General features: G+C 37.0%; 2 protein-coding genes across 4 annotated transcripts in view; one reads left to right on the top strand and one right to left on the bottom strand.

The window, feature by feature from the left end:
* Positions 1–10,835, bottom strand: part of LOC132106478 (ATPase family AAA domain-containing protein 2B-like) — a 59,210-nt gene extending 48,375 nt beyond the window's left edge. The window contains exons 1-4 of one of the 2 annotated variants that reach the window (XM_059512186.1): positions 10,493–10,835; positions 7,257–7,414; positions 5,708–5,739; positions 4,321–4,468 (exon numbers count right to left, since the gene is read on the bottom strand). In XM_059512186.1, the coding sequence (XP_059368169.1) occupies positions 4,321–4,468; positions 5,708–5,739; positions 7,257–7,414; positions 10,493–10,648 (494 nt within the window). In that variant the 5' untranslated portion in view covers positions 10,649–10,835. The remainder of the gene's footprint in view (positions 1–4,320; positions 4,469–5,707; positions 5,740–7,256; positions 7,415–10,492) is intronic. The other variant, XM_059512187.1, reaches the window with a different exon arrangement.
* A 3,775-nt stretch (positions 10,836–14,610) lies between these two features.
* Positions 14,611–18,237, top strand: ubxn2a (UBX domain protein 2A). 2 transcript variants are annotated; one of them, XM_059513466.1, is made up of 7 exons: positions 14,611–14,748; positions 15,222–15,287; positions 15,428–15,557; positions 16,171–16,280; positions 16,451–16,588; positions 16,893–17,054; positions 18,034–18,237. In XM_059513466.1, exons 2-7 carry the CDS (start codon positions 15,241–15,243, stop codon positions 18,215–18,217), a joined length of 771 nt encoding a protein of 256 aa, XP_059369449.1. In that variant the 5' UTR covers positions 14,611–14,748; positions 15,222–15,240; the 3' UTR covers positions 18,218–18,237. The 2 variants fall into 2 exon arrangements, with proteins under 2 accessions (XP_059369449.1, XP_059369450.1); XM_059513467.1 differs by having other exon boundaries at positions 14,665–14,748; positions 15,421–15,557.
* Positions 18,238–19,288: the final 1,051 nt, after the last annotated feature.

The following is a 19,288-nucleotide window of genomic DNA, read 5'->3' on the forward strand; positions in this document are numbered from 1 at the left end:
ACACTTAATAACGTAGATGAAAATATAGCCCAAATCTGCCATACATTTATATTGAGAACTTTATATGAATCTATAGTAAAATCTGTCCTTGCCCATCTTTCAGCGCGCTGCCATGAAAACGCATCAGCGGGAGCTCGCTCTCTCTCTCTCTCTCTCTCTCCCTCTCTCGCGCATAACTTAGCATCCCATTGTGCAGATACAAGTTGTAATGTTACGTCTGATATGCATCTCAGTTATCTGATTTATCATAGGATGTGTCATAGAGTTAGCTTCCGTTTATTGGTATAGGCTTCTCTTCACCTCAGGTAGATATTTCTTGCTCCTTTATTAATAACATTGCTTCATCATAATCATAATCTAACCTGTCCTAATCATGTGTTCATGTTTTCATAGACAGATTTTCATGTCAGATTTTGTTTTGTTTTATTTTTTCATTTTCATAACAATCTTCAGATTTTTTTCATTATATACATTATGGCCATGCCCCGCCCCCCGCACAAGCCGCACCCCCGATTAATCGATTAATCATTTTTGAAACCTATCGATGATCGAAATTTCCCAAAATGCCCATCCCTACTCTAAATTATCGACAGGATCAAAACTTTAATGAAATACCTGTTGAACTAGGGCTGGGCGATAGGACGATATATATCAGATGGACGAAACATTGTTTACGGTAATACTTTTTCATTATTTGAATGACGACAGTCTTACATGCATTACACAGGGATGCAGGCAGACGCATGAATAACAGCAAGCGCGCTTGCATCACATTGCTGTGCGCGTTGTCACGAAAACTTAAAGTTTTATAAGCACTGCAGTTTAAAACAACTGATTTTAGACCACTGAAACACAAACAACAAAGCTATATGTGCACGCTGTCTGTGTTCAAGCCACGCATCAGCTGCTAATAGAGCTTGTGAGCATTTTTGTCACTTTATTGGCTTTGAATGATAGCATAAACACTTATATGCATCCAAATGCAAGTATCCTCATAGACACAGTCATTTAGGTCTTAAGGGAATGTAAACAGTTGTGAGAAAAAGCGCATATGTAACCATATATTGGATCTGGACTTCAGTCTTAAAGGGGAAGCTGTCCAATATTCGTATGTATATATATGTATATATATATATATACATATACATATACATATATATATATATATACACACACACACACACACACACACACACACAGTACAGACCAAAAGTTTGGACACACCTTCTCATTCAAAGAGTTTTCTTTATTTTCATGACTATGAAAATTGTAGAGTCACACTGAAGGCATCAAGGGCTATTTGACCAAGAAGGAGAGTGATGGGGTGCTGCGCAAGATGACCTGGCCTCCACAGTCACTGGACCTGAACCCAATCGAGATGGTTTAGGGGTGAGCTGGACCGCAGACAGAAGGCAAAAGGGCCAACAAGTGCTAAGCATCTCTCGGGGAACTCCTTCAAGACTGTTGGAAGACCATTTCAGGTGACTACCTCTTGAAGCTCATCAAGAGAATGCCAAGAGTGTGCAAAGCAGTAATCAAAGCAAAAGGTGGCTACTTTGAAGAAACTAGAATATGACATTTTCAGTTGTTTCACACTTTTTTTTTATGTATATAATTCCATATATAATCCACGTGTTAATTCATAGTTTTGATGCCTTCAGTGTGAATCTACAATTTTCATAGTCATGAAAATAAAGAAAACTCTTTGAATGAGAAGGTGTGTCCAAACTTTTGGTCTGTACTGTATATATATAAAATTTACACAGTGAAGACTAATTCATTTACACAATGTATTTCTAATTTATTGTAGTTTTTGCCCTATTGCTTGTAATTTGTTTCTTGTTCTTATTTCATCACTGACTGTTTATTTATCTCCAGTGAGCTTGAGTTTATTTTTATTATTATTATTATTTTCTTGTATTAGTTTGATATCGACATTGGTCATCTATGGTATCAAAGATCTTAATATCATTAAAAAAACGTATTAAAAGAAAAAATAACCATATCAAGATATATAACGTTATCGTGATATAAAGTTTCTCATATCGTGATATAAGATTTTTGGTCATATCACCCACCCCTATGTTGAATGCAAGCCTTCTGTCCTCTGATTGAAAGGATATACTACAATAGCATTTTAAATCTTTTAGTATAGTAGGTTTTCCGATCAAATCTTACATAAGAACTTTTATATCGTTAGTTATATTTTAAGTTGCAACTTGGGTTTACTTGACGATCCATACTTTTTTTTTATCATGTTTTTGAGGAATGTTTATTTGCCCAACTCTCAATCATAATGTACTACATTTCATTATATGTTTTGCCCCCCAAAATAAAATGTACAAAACTATAATTATAAAACTAAACTTAAATATTATATTACTAAAACATATTTGGAAGATATAGAGTGAATATTTATAAGCATTTTATATACCGTTATAAAGATCTCACTGGCTACAATAAATTAGATTTTGAAAATAAAATGCAAATACAGAATTTGAATATTAACAGCTGCTTGCTTAATCCTCTTCATCCCGAATGAGATCCAATATTAGCAGATGCACCAAACTGCATTTTGTTGCTCAGTTTGAGCCTCTGAATCATTTTTTTTACCCCTTCATGATTCATATTCTCTATGGAGCCATAAAAGCCTGATGTATCAAATGATACTCAACCATAAAATATAGGCCTATGTTAAATTCTGACTTGCACTTCATATGTCAGGCTTCACAGGGTTAATATGGAGGAACGTCATTCAGAATGAGTAAAGCAGCTCAAGCCATTCATGTGCAACACCAGCAGGTCTCCTCTCTCCAATACACATCCACCATCTGTCTTTGACTCGCAGCAACATGTTACCTCATGCTAAAAACCCCATTAGGACACAACCCAGTTAATCCATCATTACAAATGTATTTAAAAATCAACTTTTTTTAATACACAGCCAATATAATCATCGAATATAAAAAAATACATGATTATTAAAAAAAAATGTGAGTTTTGTTTTTGAATACCCAATGCAAAGAAACAGTCTCAATTCAATCAGCTTTTTAAAACTCAGGCAATCTATTCAGAATTAAAGTGTCCAAACTGCAAAGTCTCTAATATGTAAACAAAATGATTTGCACACTAAACCCAGCAGAAACTCCTGCACAACTCATATTTATTAAATGCACATATTTTTAAATGCTCATGACAAACATCACGACCTACAATTCACAACATCTGTCAGCTGCCTGGTGTTTTTCCTTGATATTTGCATAAAGTTAAGCATTTATGAACTGTTCAATGCTCTCAACATTTTCTCCAATCCACTCTCAATCCCACAATCCACCATGCTCTCAAAGGGAATTAACTAAAAATACTGCGGCGGTGTAAACACACCATACGTCTTCAATGTTAAACCACTAATGCGTGTTCAAACACACGTTTTGACGGTTCTAGGGACAATCACAGAAACTTTCTTTGAAAAAGACATGACAGCAAATGTTTGATTAGCATAAAAGATCTCCAGATGAGCTGTTTAACATACCACAGTAGCTCAGCAAGTATGAAATACCACCCAAGAACTGATACAGGTCATTAGTAAAAATGTTAACAAAGACTTACAGGATTAACAAAGTAAGGTCTAACTACATCATTTCAAGTCCAGCCGGAACCTACTCAAGCACCCTGCCTGGTATACGTGTAGCCTTGGCTAGGAATCACCAATTATATCATAAACCATTATCTGCATGAATGCAAGATGAACAAATGCAGTCACCATAAATAGAGTAGTCTCTCGTAATCTCTTCTAGTTCTTGTCTGTTTCTGCAAGAGTAAACTCTGTTGGCTTCATCAGATGTCCTACTAATTATACACCAGCTACTCAAAACCATGAGGGAATTATAACGTACGCACACAATGTCCAAACAGAACATGATTTGGATACTGTGACTCGTAGTGGATTCATGGGGTTGAAAGCTAGTTGGTTTGAAGCCAAAGAGGTCCATCCAAAGACATTTGTTGCTCAAAATGCTTATAGACAGACTCTCTCAAACAACCAGGAGTCAAATCATTTGCCTAATGATTTGCTGACTGGTTGCATCAACAATATATATCTAGACGTATAAATGTGGTTAATCATGTGTTCATGTATTCAATGTCTGTCATCATTAAGAAAGCAGCAAAGTTTCTGAACAAGCGGTTTTTGAACATTAGTAGCATTACATTTTCTTTCTAGAATGTTTTGAGTTTGAAAATGTACAGAAATCTTTTATTTTGAGATGACTATCATACTTCAGGCATGAATTAGCTATGTATACAACAATCAGCATTTACCTGTTGACAAGTTGGTCGAAAAGTAAACTCTGATTGAGGTGTTCGAACTGGGACTTCCTGATGCGGCGGCTCCTCTTGAGCTCAACATGACCGTTCATGCGAGCGTGGTCCCCATCTGATGTAGAATCACCCCTCAGACTCATTCGACCTATGGTTTAAAAAAGGACTTAAAAAAGCCATCGCCTGATGATGAAGAATAACATCATAATGACATCAAAACTGATGTGAATCACATAAAGGCAGCATAGTTGAAGTATCTATTACATGCTGTATATTGATCGGATGGATATTGAAAGTGACGTGACATACAGCCAAGTATGGTGACCCATACTCAGAAGTCGTGCTCTGCATTTAACCCATCCAAAGTGCACACACACACAGCAGCGAACACACACACACACCGTGAACACACACCCGGAGCAGTGGGCAGCAATTTATGCTGCAGCCCCCGGGGATCAGTTTGGGGTTCAGTGCCTTGCACAAGGTACATTGTGACCAATGTTTAAAAACTGAGAGAATTACTTTTTACCATTAAATCTAGAGATTAATTAATATTTGAAATACTGGGAAGATTGACTGTTTACAACTTTATCTGATATTATCTGACATATTTTTTCATCAAAAATGTATGCATGGATGGAGTGAATATAAGTGACCAAATTTCCATTCTATAAATTTGTATGGTTGTATTTTTTTTTTTTTTTTTTTTTTTTTTACTAAATCTTAAAAAAGGCAGCATATTTAATCAGAGGATTACAGATATAAAGCGTCAATCCTTACAGCAGTACATTAAGTTCTCTTTCATTGTCTTAAGTTACCATAAACAATAGGAAAGAATCTGATGCGTGTCAATATATTGACATTTTTGGGTGAACTCTTCATTGTAGGAATTAGTGTTGTCACGGTACCAAAATTTCAGTATTCAGTAACGATACCAGTGAAAATCAACAGTTCTCGGTCACAATTTCGTTACCAAAGCAAAACACAAAAATATCAGATACATTCTACTAAATAATAGTAATATTTCTAGCACAATGCCTTTATGTAAAAATGAACTTTTATTTTGACGGGTTACCGTGAATACCTTTAAATTGACACTGGTTTTACTCAAATGAAACAGTAAAATGCTTGTGAAGTGACGCAGTACAGTTCTGGTGATGTTATTTATGTATTTATGTCCTCATTGAGATGGCAGATGCTGAAATTACTGCAAGCGTCACGCGCTTCAGTCTATGTAGTAAACAAACCATTCATTCATTCACACAGAACATGCAGGATTCAACTTTTGAGGCATAACATTAACATTTACTTGGTACCGAAGTACTGGGTCTTTTGACAACACCAGTAGGAATCATTAAGTAAATCAAAATAAATAATATACACTTACTGCGTCCATTCTGCAATGCACCAGTGGACAACCTGGAAGACAAAGTGTAATTCCATGAGAAACAGTTTACAACACATAAGAATACTACTACTTTTGTCACATAAATAAGAGAAACAAACATTTAAAGGTGCCATAGAATGCAAAAATCACTTTTATATGGTGTTTGAACAGTTGTGTGGCTACAGTGTGTGAAAACAAACAGCCTTTAATGGTAAAACTCCATTCACTCAATGTTTTACAATTCCAAAAAAATCATAAACCGTCTCTCCACACAAGCAGTTCCAGACTATGACGATAGTTTACTGTTCTCAATTACTGTTCTCTTGCTGTAGCTGCCGGAGATACAATGTCAGCGCCAAAGAGCCATTAAAAGTGTCGTGTGTTGGGATGCACCAATCAACATGAGTCTCCATGGACCGCTGAGGACACGGTGGTTACATTTAATTTTTGAAGTAAATGTCCAGGAAAATAAAAACAGAAAAGTCCTATACTTTGTGAAAACATTTTACACCGGACTCGACTACCTCAAAAATGAGGGTCAGTTTAGCGCTGGAGTTGTGCAAAGATTGCTTCTGAAGAAAAAAGCAACCCGTGGCAACAGTGTTAAAGCAGACCTGCGGACTTGGCAACACTGGAAAGGAGGCAGGAGTAGCAGCTCATTTTCATTTAAAGAGGACATACACTTAAAAGTGGCAATTTCAACAAGTTATAAAAAATTATCTGTGGGGTATTTTGAGATAAAACTTCACATACACACTCTAGGGACATCAGAGAACAATTTAAAATATTGTATCAATGCATTCTATGGCACCTTTAAAGTAATTTCACTGAATCTAGATAACTGTGAATCTAGAGAACATCTATGCGAGTAAAAGCCATTTTTGTCTAAAAACAAATTTCACTGAACACTGAAAATTCCCAAATTCAATCTTAACTGGAAAGGTCTCAAGTATTAAGATGAAGCAGATCAGTTGACGAATGGATCTAAAGCTGCACAACTAATTAAAAAAAAAGTTGTCGGTTTTAGCATTACAGCTTCTGTGATTAATATTGAGAATTATTTCAATTAGATCTAATTCTGTTTTCTATCTCAGAATGCTCGATTTATAATGTGCCTTTTGCTACAGTTAAGCATTACAGCCAATCACAGATGTATACACTGAGTGCATGAATACAACAGCCAATCAGAGGCCTTTTTGTTAGTTGTATTAAAATCAGCCTTATACATACTGCAGACTATCATGATAGCACACTAGAATGAGTGAACTTGGGACTGACACCCAAAAAAGAAGCCTTAGAGCTAAAGCTAAATTCCTGGTAATATTTTGGATTTGCTTCATGTTATATTGCTCGCTTGCCATGCAGACGGTATAAAAACCAAAATTCAATGTAAGCAACACAGAACTAAAATGCTGCCATTATAATCAACTAAATCTAGACTTGATGTAAATAAGAGATTTTTAGGAACAGCATTTCTTTGATTACAATAGGATGGGATCATCAAGATAAGCAATACTCATGCAGCTCTACATAGATTGTCAGACCTCACCTAGTACAGTGTTTGGACATGGTCCACGGGCCTCTCTGGCCTTTACTCTGGGGACTTGGAGAAGTATCGGTAGAACTTGGTGGGGTCTGTCTGCGTGTCCGCTTTGGCGGCGGGGACAAACGTGGACTACTGCTGTTAACATCACTGCCTGGCTCCTTCTGTAACAGAGGAGTGTGGGATATTAAAAAGCTTGAAGGAGAATGCAGAATACACAAAGAGAATATAAATGACAAAGTCTGTTCTCAAACACAATCTGCACTAGGGAGGCGCGGTGCAATATAACAGTCCTCAAGCCGCCTGAAATAAACCTGTGGATTCATATGACAGGGACTTCATCGTTCTCTTTTGATCCTGCGAGCGACAGACTCATAACATCTCCCAAATTATTCTTCTCCTCCCAGATTTCATTCTAACCTCCCTGCTGACTAAACTCTGAGTCACAATTTACAACACCCTAACACATGTAAGGTGATAAAATAAAGAAACCGAACCCGTCTGCTGATTAAATCAGGCCAGTGTTATGATACTTCATAACCAATTGTTTGCAAATTACTGGAAAATAGGTTTTTTTTGCATTTTTGTACAGCACTTTGGCATAACTCTGTTGCTTTTAAATGTGCTACAGAAATAAATTTTGACTTGACATTCAGAATGAATAGCTAAGGAATCATTTAGAACAACTTGTGAATCAACTTGTTTGATGACTCAAAAAAAAAAAATCATTCACACATAAATAATACACCATTACAACCTGCAAAAAAAAGTTCAACCATTCACAATAGCAAAATAGTTTTTTTTTAAGGAAAATGTAGGTAAATTTATATCTGTTAAAGCATTTATGACTTCTATTATTTTTGTTTGATTATTCCCAACAGGAAAACACACTTTCAAAAACCTCAAATACATACTCATTAAAGATATTTGATCAATTGCATTGAATTCATTGATATTTCCAGGTTTTCAATGACTGTGGGAAAACCTTCATGGAATCAATCAATCAAACTAAATGGGTGGTGATAATTTAAATAGTGGCATTGCAAAATAAAACAAAGAATCTTAAAGCACTGACCAAATTCAACACCAGAAAAGAGGAAAAGCCTAAACCTCTTATGCCAAAAACTTGTGGCAGTGGTATTATAGGATTTTTTGTTCAAATCATTCCAAGAACATTGACAACTAGCAAATAACTGCAATTAAACTGCACACACTTTCAAAAAGTACTGTGGTGGTAATGATGATATCAGCCAAACTTTAATATTGTGATATATACAGTGGGGCTCGAAAGTTTGGGCACCCCTTGCAGAATCTGTGAAAAAATGTTCAAAGGTTCACTGATGCTCCAGAAGGAAACAAGATGCATTAAGAGTTGGGGGTGAAAACTTTTGAACACGAGGAAGATGGCCAAATTTTTCTTATTTTGTTGAAATATTTTTTTTTTCCATTTAGTTCTGCCCTTCGTAAGCAACAGAAGATACCTGTATGTTTCCCGGAACACAAATTAAGTACAATTTACCTTGATCTTCAAATTCCAACAGTTTTCACCCCCCAGCCCTTAATGCATCTTGTTTCCTTCTGAAGCATCAGTGAATGTTTGAACCTTTTTTAATAGTTGTGTTTGAGTGCCTCAATTGTCCTCCGTGTAAAAAAAATGGATCTTAAAATCATAGTCACTGCTGGAAAGGGTTCAAATATGCAAAGATGTTGGAAAACTGAAGAATCTACAGGACCTTAAAGATTTTTCTGAAGAACAGTTCTCAGTTTAACTGTTCAGAACAAACAAGGGACTCATGCACCACCATCACAAAACAGAAAGACAGTCATGGATCATTCCAAGGTAACAGAACACAGTATTGAGAACCAAGGGTTCCCAAACTTTTGAATGGGGTTATTTTAATAATTTCCGTAATTTAATTACATTAAGATTACATTTTATCTTGTGGGCTAAATGTAAACATCCTTTATGAACAATATCTTACTCAGGACAGTACTAAATAAAAAAAAATAACATTCATTTAGTATTATCTTATTTTATCTTATTTTTTTTAATTAATCACATTTTCACAGATTCTGCAAGGGTTTCCCAAACTTTCGAGCCCCACTGTACCACAGTACTGGATACCAGAGTACCATGGTGCATGGTCAAAAAACATGGCAGTATCTTGATAATACGTCCAAACGAACACCGCGATGTGAATTCGGGATATGTTATCATTTCGAATAGCACTCTAATGTGAAAAACATCAAAACACAACCTGCAGCTAAAGTCACACAAACACTCGAGTTCAAAGTTTACTTTCCCAAAAAAATAAAAATCACGAACAATAACTGTTTTGAGCCACAAGGGGTCTGTCTCAGCTGAGCTGTTCCCTTCCCCCAACACTAGCTTGAATTATTGTTGAAGACACCCGGAGGACGAGACGTTTTTCGTCCGACAAAAAGTGTCAAACGCGCTTTTGTTTTGACGGTTTATCGGTGTGCCCGGAGCGCGTGACAGCATGGCGCGCGCCGGTGTCTCTCGAGCGCAACAAACACAGCAACAAAACATCGCTCGATTCGCGATGGCGAGTCGGTTCGATCGAACTGTTGTTTTCGGTGATCCGATTCACTTGATTTAACGCTCAAAAGCGCTCCTAGTTCTTTTAGATTTTTTTTTTTGTTGTTGTTGTTGCTTTTTTTTTTTTTTTTTGCTAAATTAGCTCAGAAGGTTTGTAATAAAACTATACTCGTTTTACGTACAATGCTTAATTCCGTATTGGAGTTGTGACTCTATTACTTGTTTGACAGGTACACCTTCTCCAAAATTATACTGTCAAATATTAAGTTATATATGGCTTTGTCATCTTTACTGCAAAAGTTCTCCTCTACTTAAAGTACAGTGCAAACCCCGCGAATCGGTTCTTTTGAATCATTCAAAACAACTGGATCAACAGAACGATTCGTTTGCGAATCGGATACCAATATAACAAAGACAACTTGGGGGCACTGAGTCCATTAAAGCAGCCGGCCGGCTTCAGTAAAGTCCAGCCATTGTGTGTGACAAAACACATAAAACTAAGCGACACGCCACGATTAAGCGCTGTCGTGTCATTAAACTGCCAATTCTGCATCGCCAAGTATCACTCAAGGCGCAATTTGGAAACAAAAGAGGTAGACAACCACCCAATCCGTCCATTTATCTATACATCCATCCATTCAACCATCCATCTCCAAAAGGCCAGAGTGAGCAGCTCGCTAACCGGCTGGCGGAGAGAATAGGCTGCCGGTGTCTCTCTCTTCCTTACACGGCTGTTGTGCTCGTCCAAGTTTGGGTTGCTCCTCTGAGACGACCTCGTCCGGCCCGAGATGAAGGGACTGATGGGCTTGTGCTCCGAGCTCTTTCTGGTGTTCACCATGATTGCTGTCTGTCCCCGCTGATAGACAGATCCAGTCCTGTAGCTCTTGTCAGCTGCGTTCGTTCTGAATGTGTCTCAGCTACTAGAGTGTCGAGGCGCCATTTCTCTTTCTTTCCCTCTCTCTCCCTCTGCTGTCAGCCAGCCGAAACTCTCCGGCGAGCCACTTCCGCTACAGAAATACACGAGAGTGCACGGAGTGCGCGCGCTTCTATGAAGTTGGCGCCACAGAATTTCAAAAAAATAGATTATTATACAAAATAATGCGTTAATTTATTTATTTTAGTAATATTGGGTGTTGACAGTTGACAAATGTTTTAATACGTTTAATTATAATAAATTATAAGTTGAAACATGTTTAAAGTTGCAGTGTGTTAATGTGCGTTAATCGTCTCTCTAACATCGATCTTATTCTTTGTTTGGACATGCTATGTAACTTAACTTATAACTTGTACCGTGATAGTAACATGGTATTTTTAAGTAACCTTGGACAGTACCTTGGAGTTTTATTAAAGCATCATATTACCAGTTTCACTGTGCCACGAGAGTACTTTTTATTGGGTTATATTTACTAATTGGCAAATAATACACTGTTGTTGGCAAAAAAAATCATGAATATGATGTGGTTTAAAGCAGACATATTTAGTCCACTGGCCAAGCCAGAATTTGGTACCACCTAAGGTGGCAAAATCTATTTGGTACCAGTTTGTTTGTAGAGTCCATATAAGTACTTTGAAACATGAAACATGGTAACCATTTCAAATGAGTAGCTTTACTAATCTTTAGGGGCAATCATTATTTTTGCCATTATCGTCCTATCTGCACAGCAGGTTTGTATGAAGTATGAGGTAAGAGGTAGCCATACATGCTATATGTAAAACATTTTCAGGACAGTCAGGGCTATCCAGATATGCCATAATTTGACATATTTGTTGTAAACGTTTTATAGATTTCATATTAAAGAAAACTATTTTTTGCATGTATTAAATTGTTATATTTGTATATCTATCTCACAAGATATTGATGTTCACAAAATATTTATATACTATATATAAAATATTGTATTATGCAACAATAACGACTAGTGCTAGTTTCAAAACCAGATTACTCCACCATACTTCGTTGTACAGATACGCCATCTGAAAAAGTGAGTCTTGCTGTTTATTTTGATATGTGTTACCCTCGGAGGCTACAAGCAATCCACGACTTATTCATCTATGACTCAGCTGTGTGAAAATTAGTGAAGAAATGACCAATGATTGTGATCATGAAGTCTCTGCAGCTCAAGAACATTTTTGTTGTTTTTGACCAGGCATTATATGCCAAAACTGCTCAAATTACCTGGAAACACCAGGAGCTATTCAAGAACATCATCCTTAGAATGGGGGTCTTCCATACCACCTGTACTTTTATGGCAACAATTGGAAAACGGTTTGCAGATTTTGGTCTAAGAGACCTTTATGTAGAGGCAGGAGTGATAGCTGATGGCTCAATCTCAGGGGTTATTGATGGTCACAGGTATAATCGAGCACTAAGGCTCCACAAGCTGCTGTATGAGGTTTTCCTGAGATTAGCATGTACAGGTTTTCATCCATGGTTAGAACAGAATCATCAGGAAGATCTTATTCACTTGGAAGCAACTCTGCAAGCAGTCGAAAACCTGAGTGAAGAAATATCTCAGACAAGATTTGAGGAAACCCTCGAGCAAGATTCATGTCAATGCATTCTGACATGATTCAATGAGTTCCTCAGCTACCTTAGAGAAAACAATGGTCCCCTGCCTGCCTTCTGGATTTCTTATGTGGACATGATTGATATTTTGCTTAGTCTTATTCGAGCATCAAGAACACAAAATGAGAAAACAGATTCTGAAAACATTCTCAAGCATCAAGAAGAGAGTAAAACAGGAACAGAAGAAATATGTGGTCTTGAAAGCTGACAGAAATCTCTTTGGGCATATTATCATTTCTTCACAAAGCAGAGAACTTCACATTAAAGATGTCCTGGCTCATCCACTTGGTCCAATGTCTTGGGCACTCTCAAATCCAGATGGCTCATTGCGAAAAACTAATAAGGCTGCTCTTGCAAGAGAGTTAGAGAAATCAGCATCATCAGTTGAAGATATTGGAGAACATTCTGCATGCATGGAATGAGCCCTGTTCAGAAACTAAAAGGTGATGGCAAGACTTTTGGAGAGATTGCTGGTTCTGTGCTGAACCTTACGTTGCACGAAGGAAGAAACAGTAAGCGGATAGATGGGGTGTTTGATGTGTACTGGAAAACATCAATCAAGAAGCTGAGAGATACAATCTTGGTTCAGCAAGTAGCACTCAACATTGCCCCACGACACAATCTAGTGCAGTGGAGAAAGCTGTTAAGTAATACAGACAGTAAAACAGCATTGATAACATTTTCTGTGGACCAGTGGAAGCTAGCAGAGAACTAAGTAAAACTTCAGGACAAGCAGCTGTTGGTAACCTGTGGAGAGAGATGCTATTGTCTGACCAAAAAAGACTGGATGTTGTTGAAGATCTGAAATCTTCCCATGAGGAGGCGGATACCCATATGCTCCTACGTGCAAATCATACTAGCCAGAATGGCTATCAAACCACAGTTATTGTGACTTAGGATACAGATGAACGAGGTAGAATTATTTTGTTTTTCTTTGTATGACATGTTCTTTTCAAATAAAGTAAAAAAAAAAAAAAAATCTTATTATTATTCTTTGGCTCAACAGTTAGTGAAATTGAAGGATGATTTCTGTGACAAAGCTACCACTAACAAAAGGTAATCATGCTGTCATATCATCTTGCGATATTTTCTTAAAAAAAAAAAAAATTTGGAACCAATTAGTGAAAATTGTGGCCTGGCCCATGGACTAGTCATGCCCCTTTTACAATATGCAATGGTGTCCCCAGAATGTGTCTGTGAAGTTTCAGCTCAAAATACCCCACAGATCATTTATTATTTTGAGAATGCCTATTTTGGGTGGAAGCAGAAACTGTACATTTCAAAATAATGTGCATTAAAAATGAATAAATCTTTGTTTATGAATATTTGAATTAAATAACATGTCTCCACACACTATTCAATGCAATTCTAGTGCTTTTAAATAACAGCAGAGTGAGCAAGTTTTTGGAAATTATAAGATTAAATTTATTGCAGTGAATAAAGTACCACATTTTCAGCTATCATTTTGTTGTTTTAGTGGGTAGACAAAATGTTATTTTATCCTTGCTTCTAGAAAATCCTCAATCTAACGTTACATGTTTTCTAACAGCCTCTCATTTAATTTTTACGTGGCTTTACTATGCATCCTTAAAGGCCCTGTCCCAAATGTATTTGTTTTTTATTGAATCACTCAAATTCAACATTTTACAGTAGCCAGGGGGTGAATACAAAGAAAAAGAGATACAAAATTAAAATGAAATAGAAAAAAATTACATAAAAACATGGAAGTGTTGACATACACTTACATTTACATTACATTTAATCATTTAGCAGACGCTTTTATCCAAAGCGACTTACAAATGAGAAAAATAAAAGCAGTCAGGTCAACAAGAGAACAACAACAGTATACAAGTGCCATGACAAGTCTCAGTTAGTCTAGTATAGAACACATAGCCAGGTTTTTTTTTTTCACTTAATACACTTAACAGTTTTCTTGTTTAATTTGTAAATAGAGTTTAGATATTGTTTAACTTCTGATTTTCAGAATGAGAAACAATGGTCGCGGTGAAAGTGAAACTTTGGCCCTGTCCCAAATGGAACACTTCATGTGCACTTTCGCTTAGTTCACTAACGAGCATCTGTAACTGTCACAGCCAAGACAAACACACACACACACACGCGGTCTTTATTTAGCCTTCCTTCAGTGAACCAACTCATTATATTCATATCATAGAGTATGTAAAACACCTTTTCAAATTCAAGCTGGTTTGGCTTTCGTGATGTCATAGCAACGTGTGCACAAACGTGACGTCACGAACACGTCACCGGCATGGTGGACATTGGACAACCGTAGCGTACGGAGCGGCAAGACCACTGTGAGAAACTTACGAGCCAAAGAGAAAGTTTTTCGACACCATTGAAGCCTTATACTGGTAACAATCTACAATTTTACAATCGGAATTATTAATCAGAAGTTATTTGCTACGTGTTTGCTGTGATAACGGAGCGCAGTGCGCTTGCGTGCTCTCTACACTGTCCTTACGTAATTTTGGCGCACTGCTTTCATTTATTATGCTGCTTTTCATCCGTTTGGTACAGTGAATATGAATAGAGTACTCAAAGCATTTTTAAGTTTAATAATTATTCAATTAAATAAAAACTACAGAACTTGGATTCAGCATATCATTGGTCATTTCTGGTCAGCTGAAACACAATTTTACCTTGATTTACTGGACTGGTATGAAAGCCAATCAATAATTTGAGAATTTCAGATCACACTGCACCTGTCAATCTCACACAGAAAGTCCTGCTCCATGCATTATTCAGGAAGCACTGATGCAGTGGTTACATTGACTTGCACCATCCCTTGTAACTTATATATGCCCACTTATGTTTGTGTTGGAAGATGGACAATACAAGAAGTCATGATGAGAGATATTGATTCAAGAGAAAGGGTTCAAGATGACACATGGTAAGTCCGCTATACACTGCTCTGTGTCCATTATCCATCCTCAAACATCATCATGTCAGTAACATTACATCATTACTGCATGTGCATAATTGGGAGTAATCTAAAATTAATCACACTCTGATGCCTTTGTGAGCTCTTAGGTGTGAAGGGGCACAAAATGAGGAAGAGGAGGACGACAAAGAGGTGAGCCCTATTAGATCCAGTTTCTCTGTGGAGGACCTGCTTGATGAGGTGGAGAAGATCAGCAGTGTCGCCAGCAGTGGCAAAAAGGTCAGACACCTCATATGAGACTTCTTGTGGTTCTAAACATTCTGGTGGTTACCGTAAATAAAAAATGTTGTTGTGACATCAATTTAATGACACTTTGAGAAGAAACTTCACCTGCAGAATAAAATAGCTGAAAATGCTCTCAATCTCAGACCTTCCAAGATGGAGATGAGTTTGTTTCTTCATCAGGAAATGTAGCATTGCATCACTTGCTCATCAATGGATCGTCTGCAGTGAATGGGTGCCGTCAGAATGAGAGGCCGATAAAAACATCATAATAATCCACGCATGACTCCAGCTGATCAAAATCGGTCTTGCGAAGTAAAAAGTTGCTTGTTTGTTTTTATCAGCTGTTTGGACTCTCATTCTGACGGCACCCATTCAGTGCAGAGGATCCATTGGTAAACAAGTGTTGTAATGCTACATTTCTCCAAATCTGTTCAGATGAACAAACAACCTCATCTACATCTTGGATGGACTGAGAGTGAGTACATGTTCTGCTTTTGTTTTTAGGTGAAATATTCACTATGGAGTCACTAGCATAATCAAAAAGAAATTTTCATTTTCAAGGGATCTTCTTGCTTCTTAAGAGTGTTTCATGGCCAAACTTTTTCAGGTGGAGATTGTAGTGAGACTGTGGAAAAATGGTTTCACGGTAAACGATGAAGATTTACGCAGTTACACTCTAGAAGAAAACCAAGAGTTCTTGGAGGCCATTAAAAGAGGGTGAGCAGTGTTGAGAATTGTCACGTTGTCAATATTATAGCAATTCACATTCTACTTCTCCCTAAGGTATAAAATGCCCATTCTATTATTATTATTGCACATTTCCCCTCAAATGATGACATACAGACAGAATAATAATCTGCAATAATCTACATATCATCTATTTAAAGTGAGCTGCCTCTTGAGCTTGAAGGAAGAGCTGAGGATGAAGAACTAGAAGTCAATGTGGAGGACATGAAAGATGAAGTTTATGTCCCAAAGAAAAAGACCTTTCACCCGTTTACAGGCCGAGGTTACAGACTGGGAAGGTATCAGATCCTCTCTGGCTTATAGTGTTTTAAATTGGCCTGTAAAGTTTCACACCTGAACTTAAGTAAAGAAATTAAATGAAAGATTTTAGTAATTTATCTAGTCGTTCCTACAAACATCCACTAGGTGTCCTCGAAACATTTCTACTCTGTGATGGTTTGACTGTAAATGTGTCAAGGATTATCCAGATGTTAGTGTTAGTTCGTTGACCCTCTAATCACAATACTTGCAGTTCATTGGACAAAGTCAAGCTTTTACCCATACTTCAGAAATTGATTAATTTGCAGTTATTGTCCTCTGTAGCGTGGCTCCGAGAGTGGTGGCCAGGTCTCGGTCGATACATGAAGACTGTTCTGGTCCTCCTCTCCCAGCTGTGGAGCTGAATGAGGACCTTCCTGTGACCTCCCTCCAGATTTGGCTGGCAGACGGTCAGCGTCTCGTGCAGAGGTTTAATCTGTGCCATCGGTGAGTATCATATGCTGGTAGAAGGTGAATCTCTTAAAAACACATCTGGATTATATTTCCCCCTAAAGAAAAAAAAAAAAAAGCTTAAAAGTGTGTGTCATTTTTGCAGCCTTAAATGTTGCACAATTAAATAAATTGATTTTAAAAAGAGTTAAAGTAACTGTTTACAATATATAAAAATGTAATGTTAAATGTTTTTATGATATTTATTCAACTTATGTAATATTATGATATAGAAGTATTATTTACTATCTATAGCGTATGTGTGCGCACATATATGCTGTCAATTGATTAATCACAATTAATCGTATCTAAAATAAAAGTTTTTGTTTAAGTTATATGTGTGTGTGTGCTGTGTATATTTATTATGTATATATAAATACACACACCTGCATGTATATATATTTGTTATTAATGACATAATTGTAATATTTGGGTGAACTAACCCTTTAAGAAAATGTTTATATTCCACACGCCATCAATAAACTGGAGCCAACTATTTGTACTATTAAATTACTATTTGGTCTTAATGCATGGAAACATTTTTTGGTTTGTACTTTGCAACACGAAGCATCACTTTAAAAAACTATAACTGAATATGGATTCTTTAGTGTACTGTGCTTTTATAAACTGGACACAGCTAAGGTTACAGGACTTAGACATGATTATGCCTGAATGTTCTTATTGTATTGTCAGAATCCACCCTGGGCATGTTGTGGTGCTCCAGTTTTGAAATCCTACCCTCAAAAGCTTGTACATAATTCTCCTTCATCATTTATGTAATATAAGCTCACAAGGTAAAATGGAAGAATCGTAAGCTGCAACTTTGCAGCAGATCAAATCAGATTACGCTGGATTTAACGTTTGCGTCACCACATGTAAGGATTTCATGCCTCTGACTTGAACATGATTGCTAAGATGCTGCTGCAAAGCTCCCTGAGAAGATGCATTCATGTTGATCTTTATGTAATTGTTCCAGGATCAGTGATGTGCAGCATTTTGTGGAGCAGGCTCAGAGCATGGATGCTCCGTTCGTCCTGACTACATCCCTGCCGTTCCGAGAGCTGAGAGATGAGGGTCAGAGTTTGGAGGAAGCTGATTTAGCAAATGCTGTCATCGTTCAGAGGCCTATCGACACACAAGCTGCTTTTGGTCACCCTTGACTGTTCCTGCTTGCACCAGAGACTCATTTAGCATCACATCACTTGCTCACCAATGGATCTTCAGCAGTGAATGGGTGCCCAAAGAGCTGATAAAAATGTCCCAATAATTCACATGAATCCAGTCTATCAATTAACGTCTTGTGAAGCGAAAAGCTGTATGTTTGTAAGAAACAAATCAATCATCGAGATGTTTGTAACATCAAATCATTGCAAGTCCTCTATCCATGATATTGCTTTCTACAGTAAAAAAAGTTTGTCTTATCTGAATCAGGAGAGAAATATGCACACATCAGGCACTGTTTATAGGCTTAGACAGTTCTAAATAAACTCATCTACATCTTTGATGGCCTGAGGGTGAGGATATGTTTAATTGTTTTTAAACCATAAAGGCCGGTGTTTTTCGTTTTTCTATTTCCATTTAATTTTGAAAACCCTTCTAAGACATTATAGATCAACTCAACACAAATGGATTTAAATGAATAGTTCACCAAAAAATGAAAAATCAGACTGAGTTGACTCACTCAGTGACCCAGGTACAGCAAGTTCACTGGATTAAAAGATAAACAGTGAATAACAATCTACATTTCAGTCAAAATGAGTGGCTGATTAAAAATGGTAAATGATGACAGAGCTTTCATATTTGGGTGAATTATTCTTTTAAAGATTTATTTTGATTTATTTCACAGTTGGATGCGTTGGCCTTTTCTGATGCAATGCAGTATGCACAAGCCAAGTCTTTTAACCTTCACTACTATACATGTTTACACAGATCAATGAAGAATTCAGATCATGGAAGCTGAAGCATGATGCTTAATGGAGTTGTGTTCGATCATCTGTTCTCGGATGTCTTACTGTGAACCGTTAAGTTATAAATGTCAAATGTTTTATGCACTTTGCCTAAGACAGAGGCTCTGTTATAAAGACCTCTGCTTGCAATAAACCTACTGAAGATATGCTGATTCCTTTTCTTATTTCAAAGGGGGGTATATGCTTTCTAATGTGTTTTTTAAGTGCTCACAGAGAGTACTTTAAGATAATTTTTGATCAATATGATGCATTTTCTTCTGACAT

The sequence above is a fragment of the Carassius carassius genome, chromosome 27 (assembly GCF_963082965.1).
Source record: "Carassius carassius chromosome 27, fCarCar2.1, whole genome shotgun sequence".
In the NCBI taxonomy this organism is placed as follows: Eukaryota; Metazoa; Chordata; class Actinopteri; order Cypriniformes; family Cyprinidae; genus Carassius; species Carassius carassius.

Bases quoted from the DNA above. Each gene is read 5' to 3' on its own strand.
- ubxn2a (XM_059513466.1), top strand. From the start codon at position 15,241: ATGATGAGAGATATTGATTCAAGAGAAAGGGTTCAAGATGACACATG. The intron at 15,288-15,427 runs GTAAGTCCGCTA...GTGAGCTCTTAG, and splicing joins AGGGTTCAAGATGACACATG to GTGTGAAGGGGCACAAAATG. The intron at 16,589-16,892 runs GTATCAGATCCT...TGTCCTCTGTAG, and splicing joins CGAGGTTACAGACTGGGAAG to CGTGGCTCCGAGAGTGGTGG.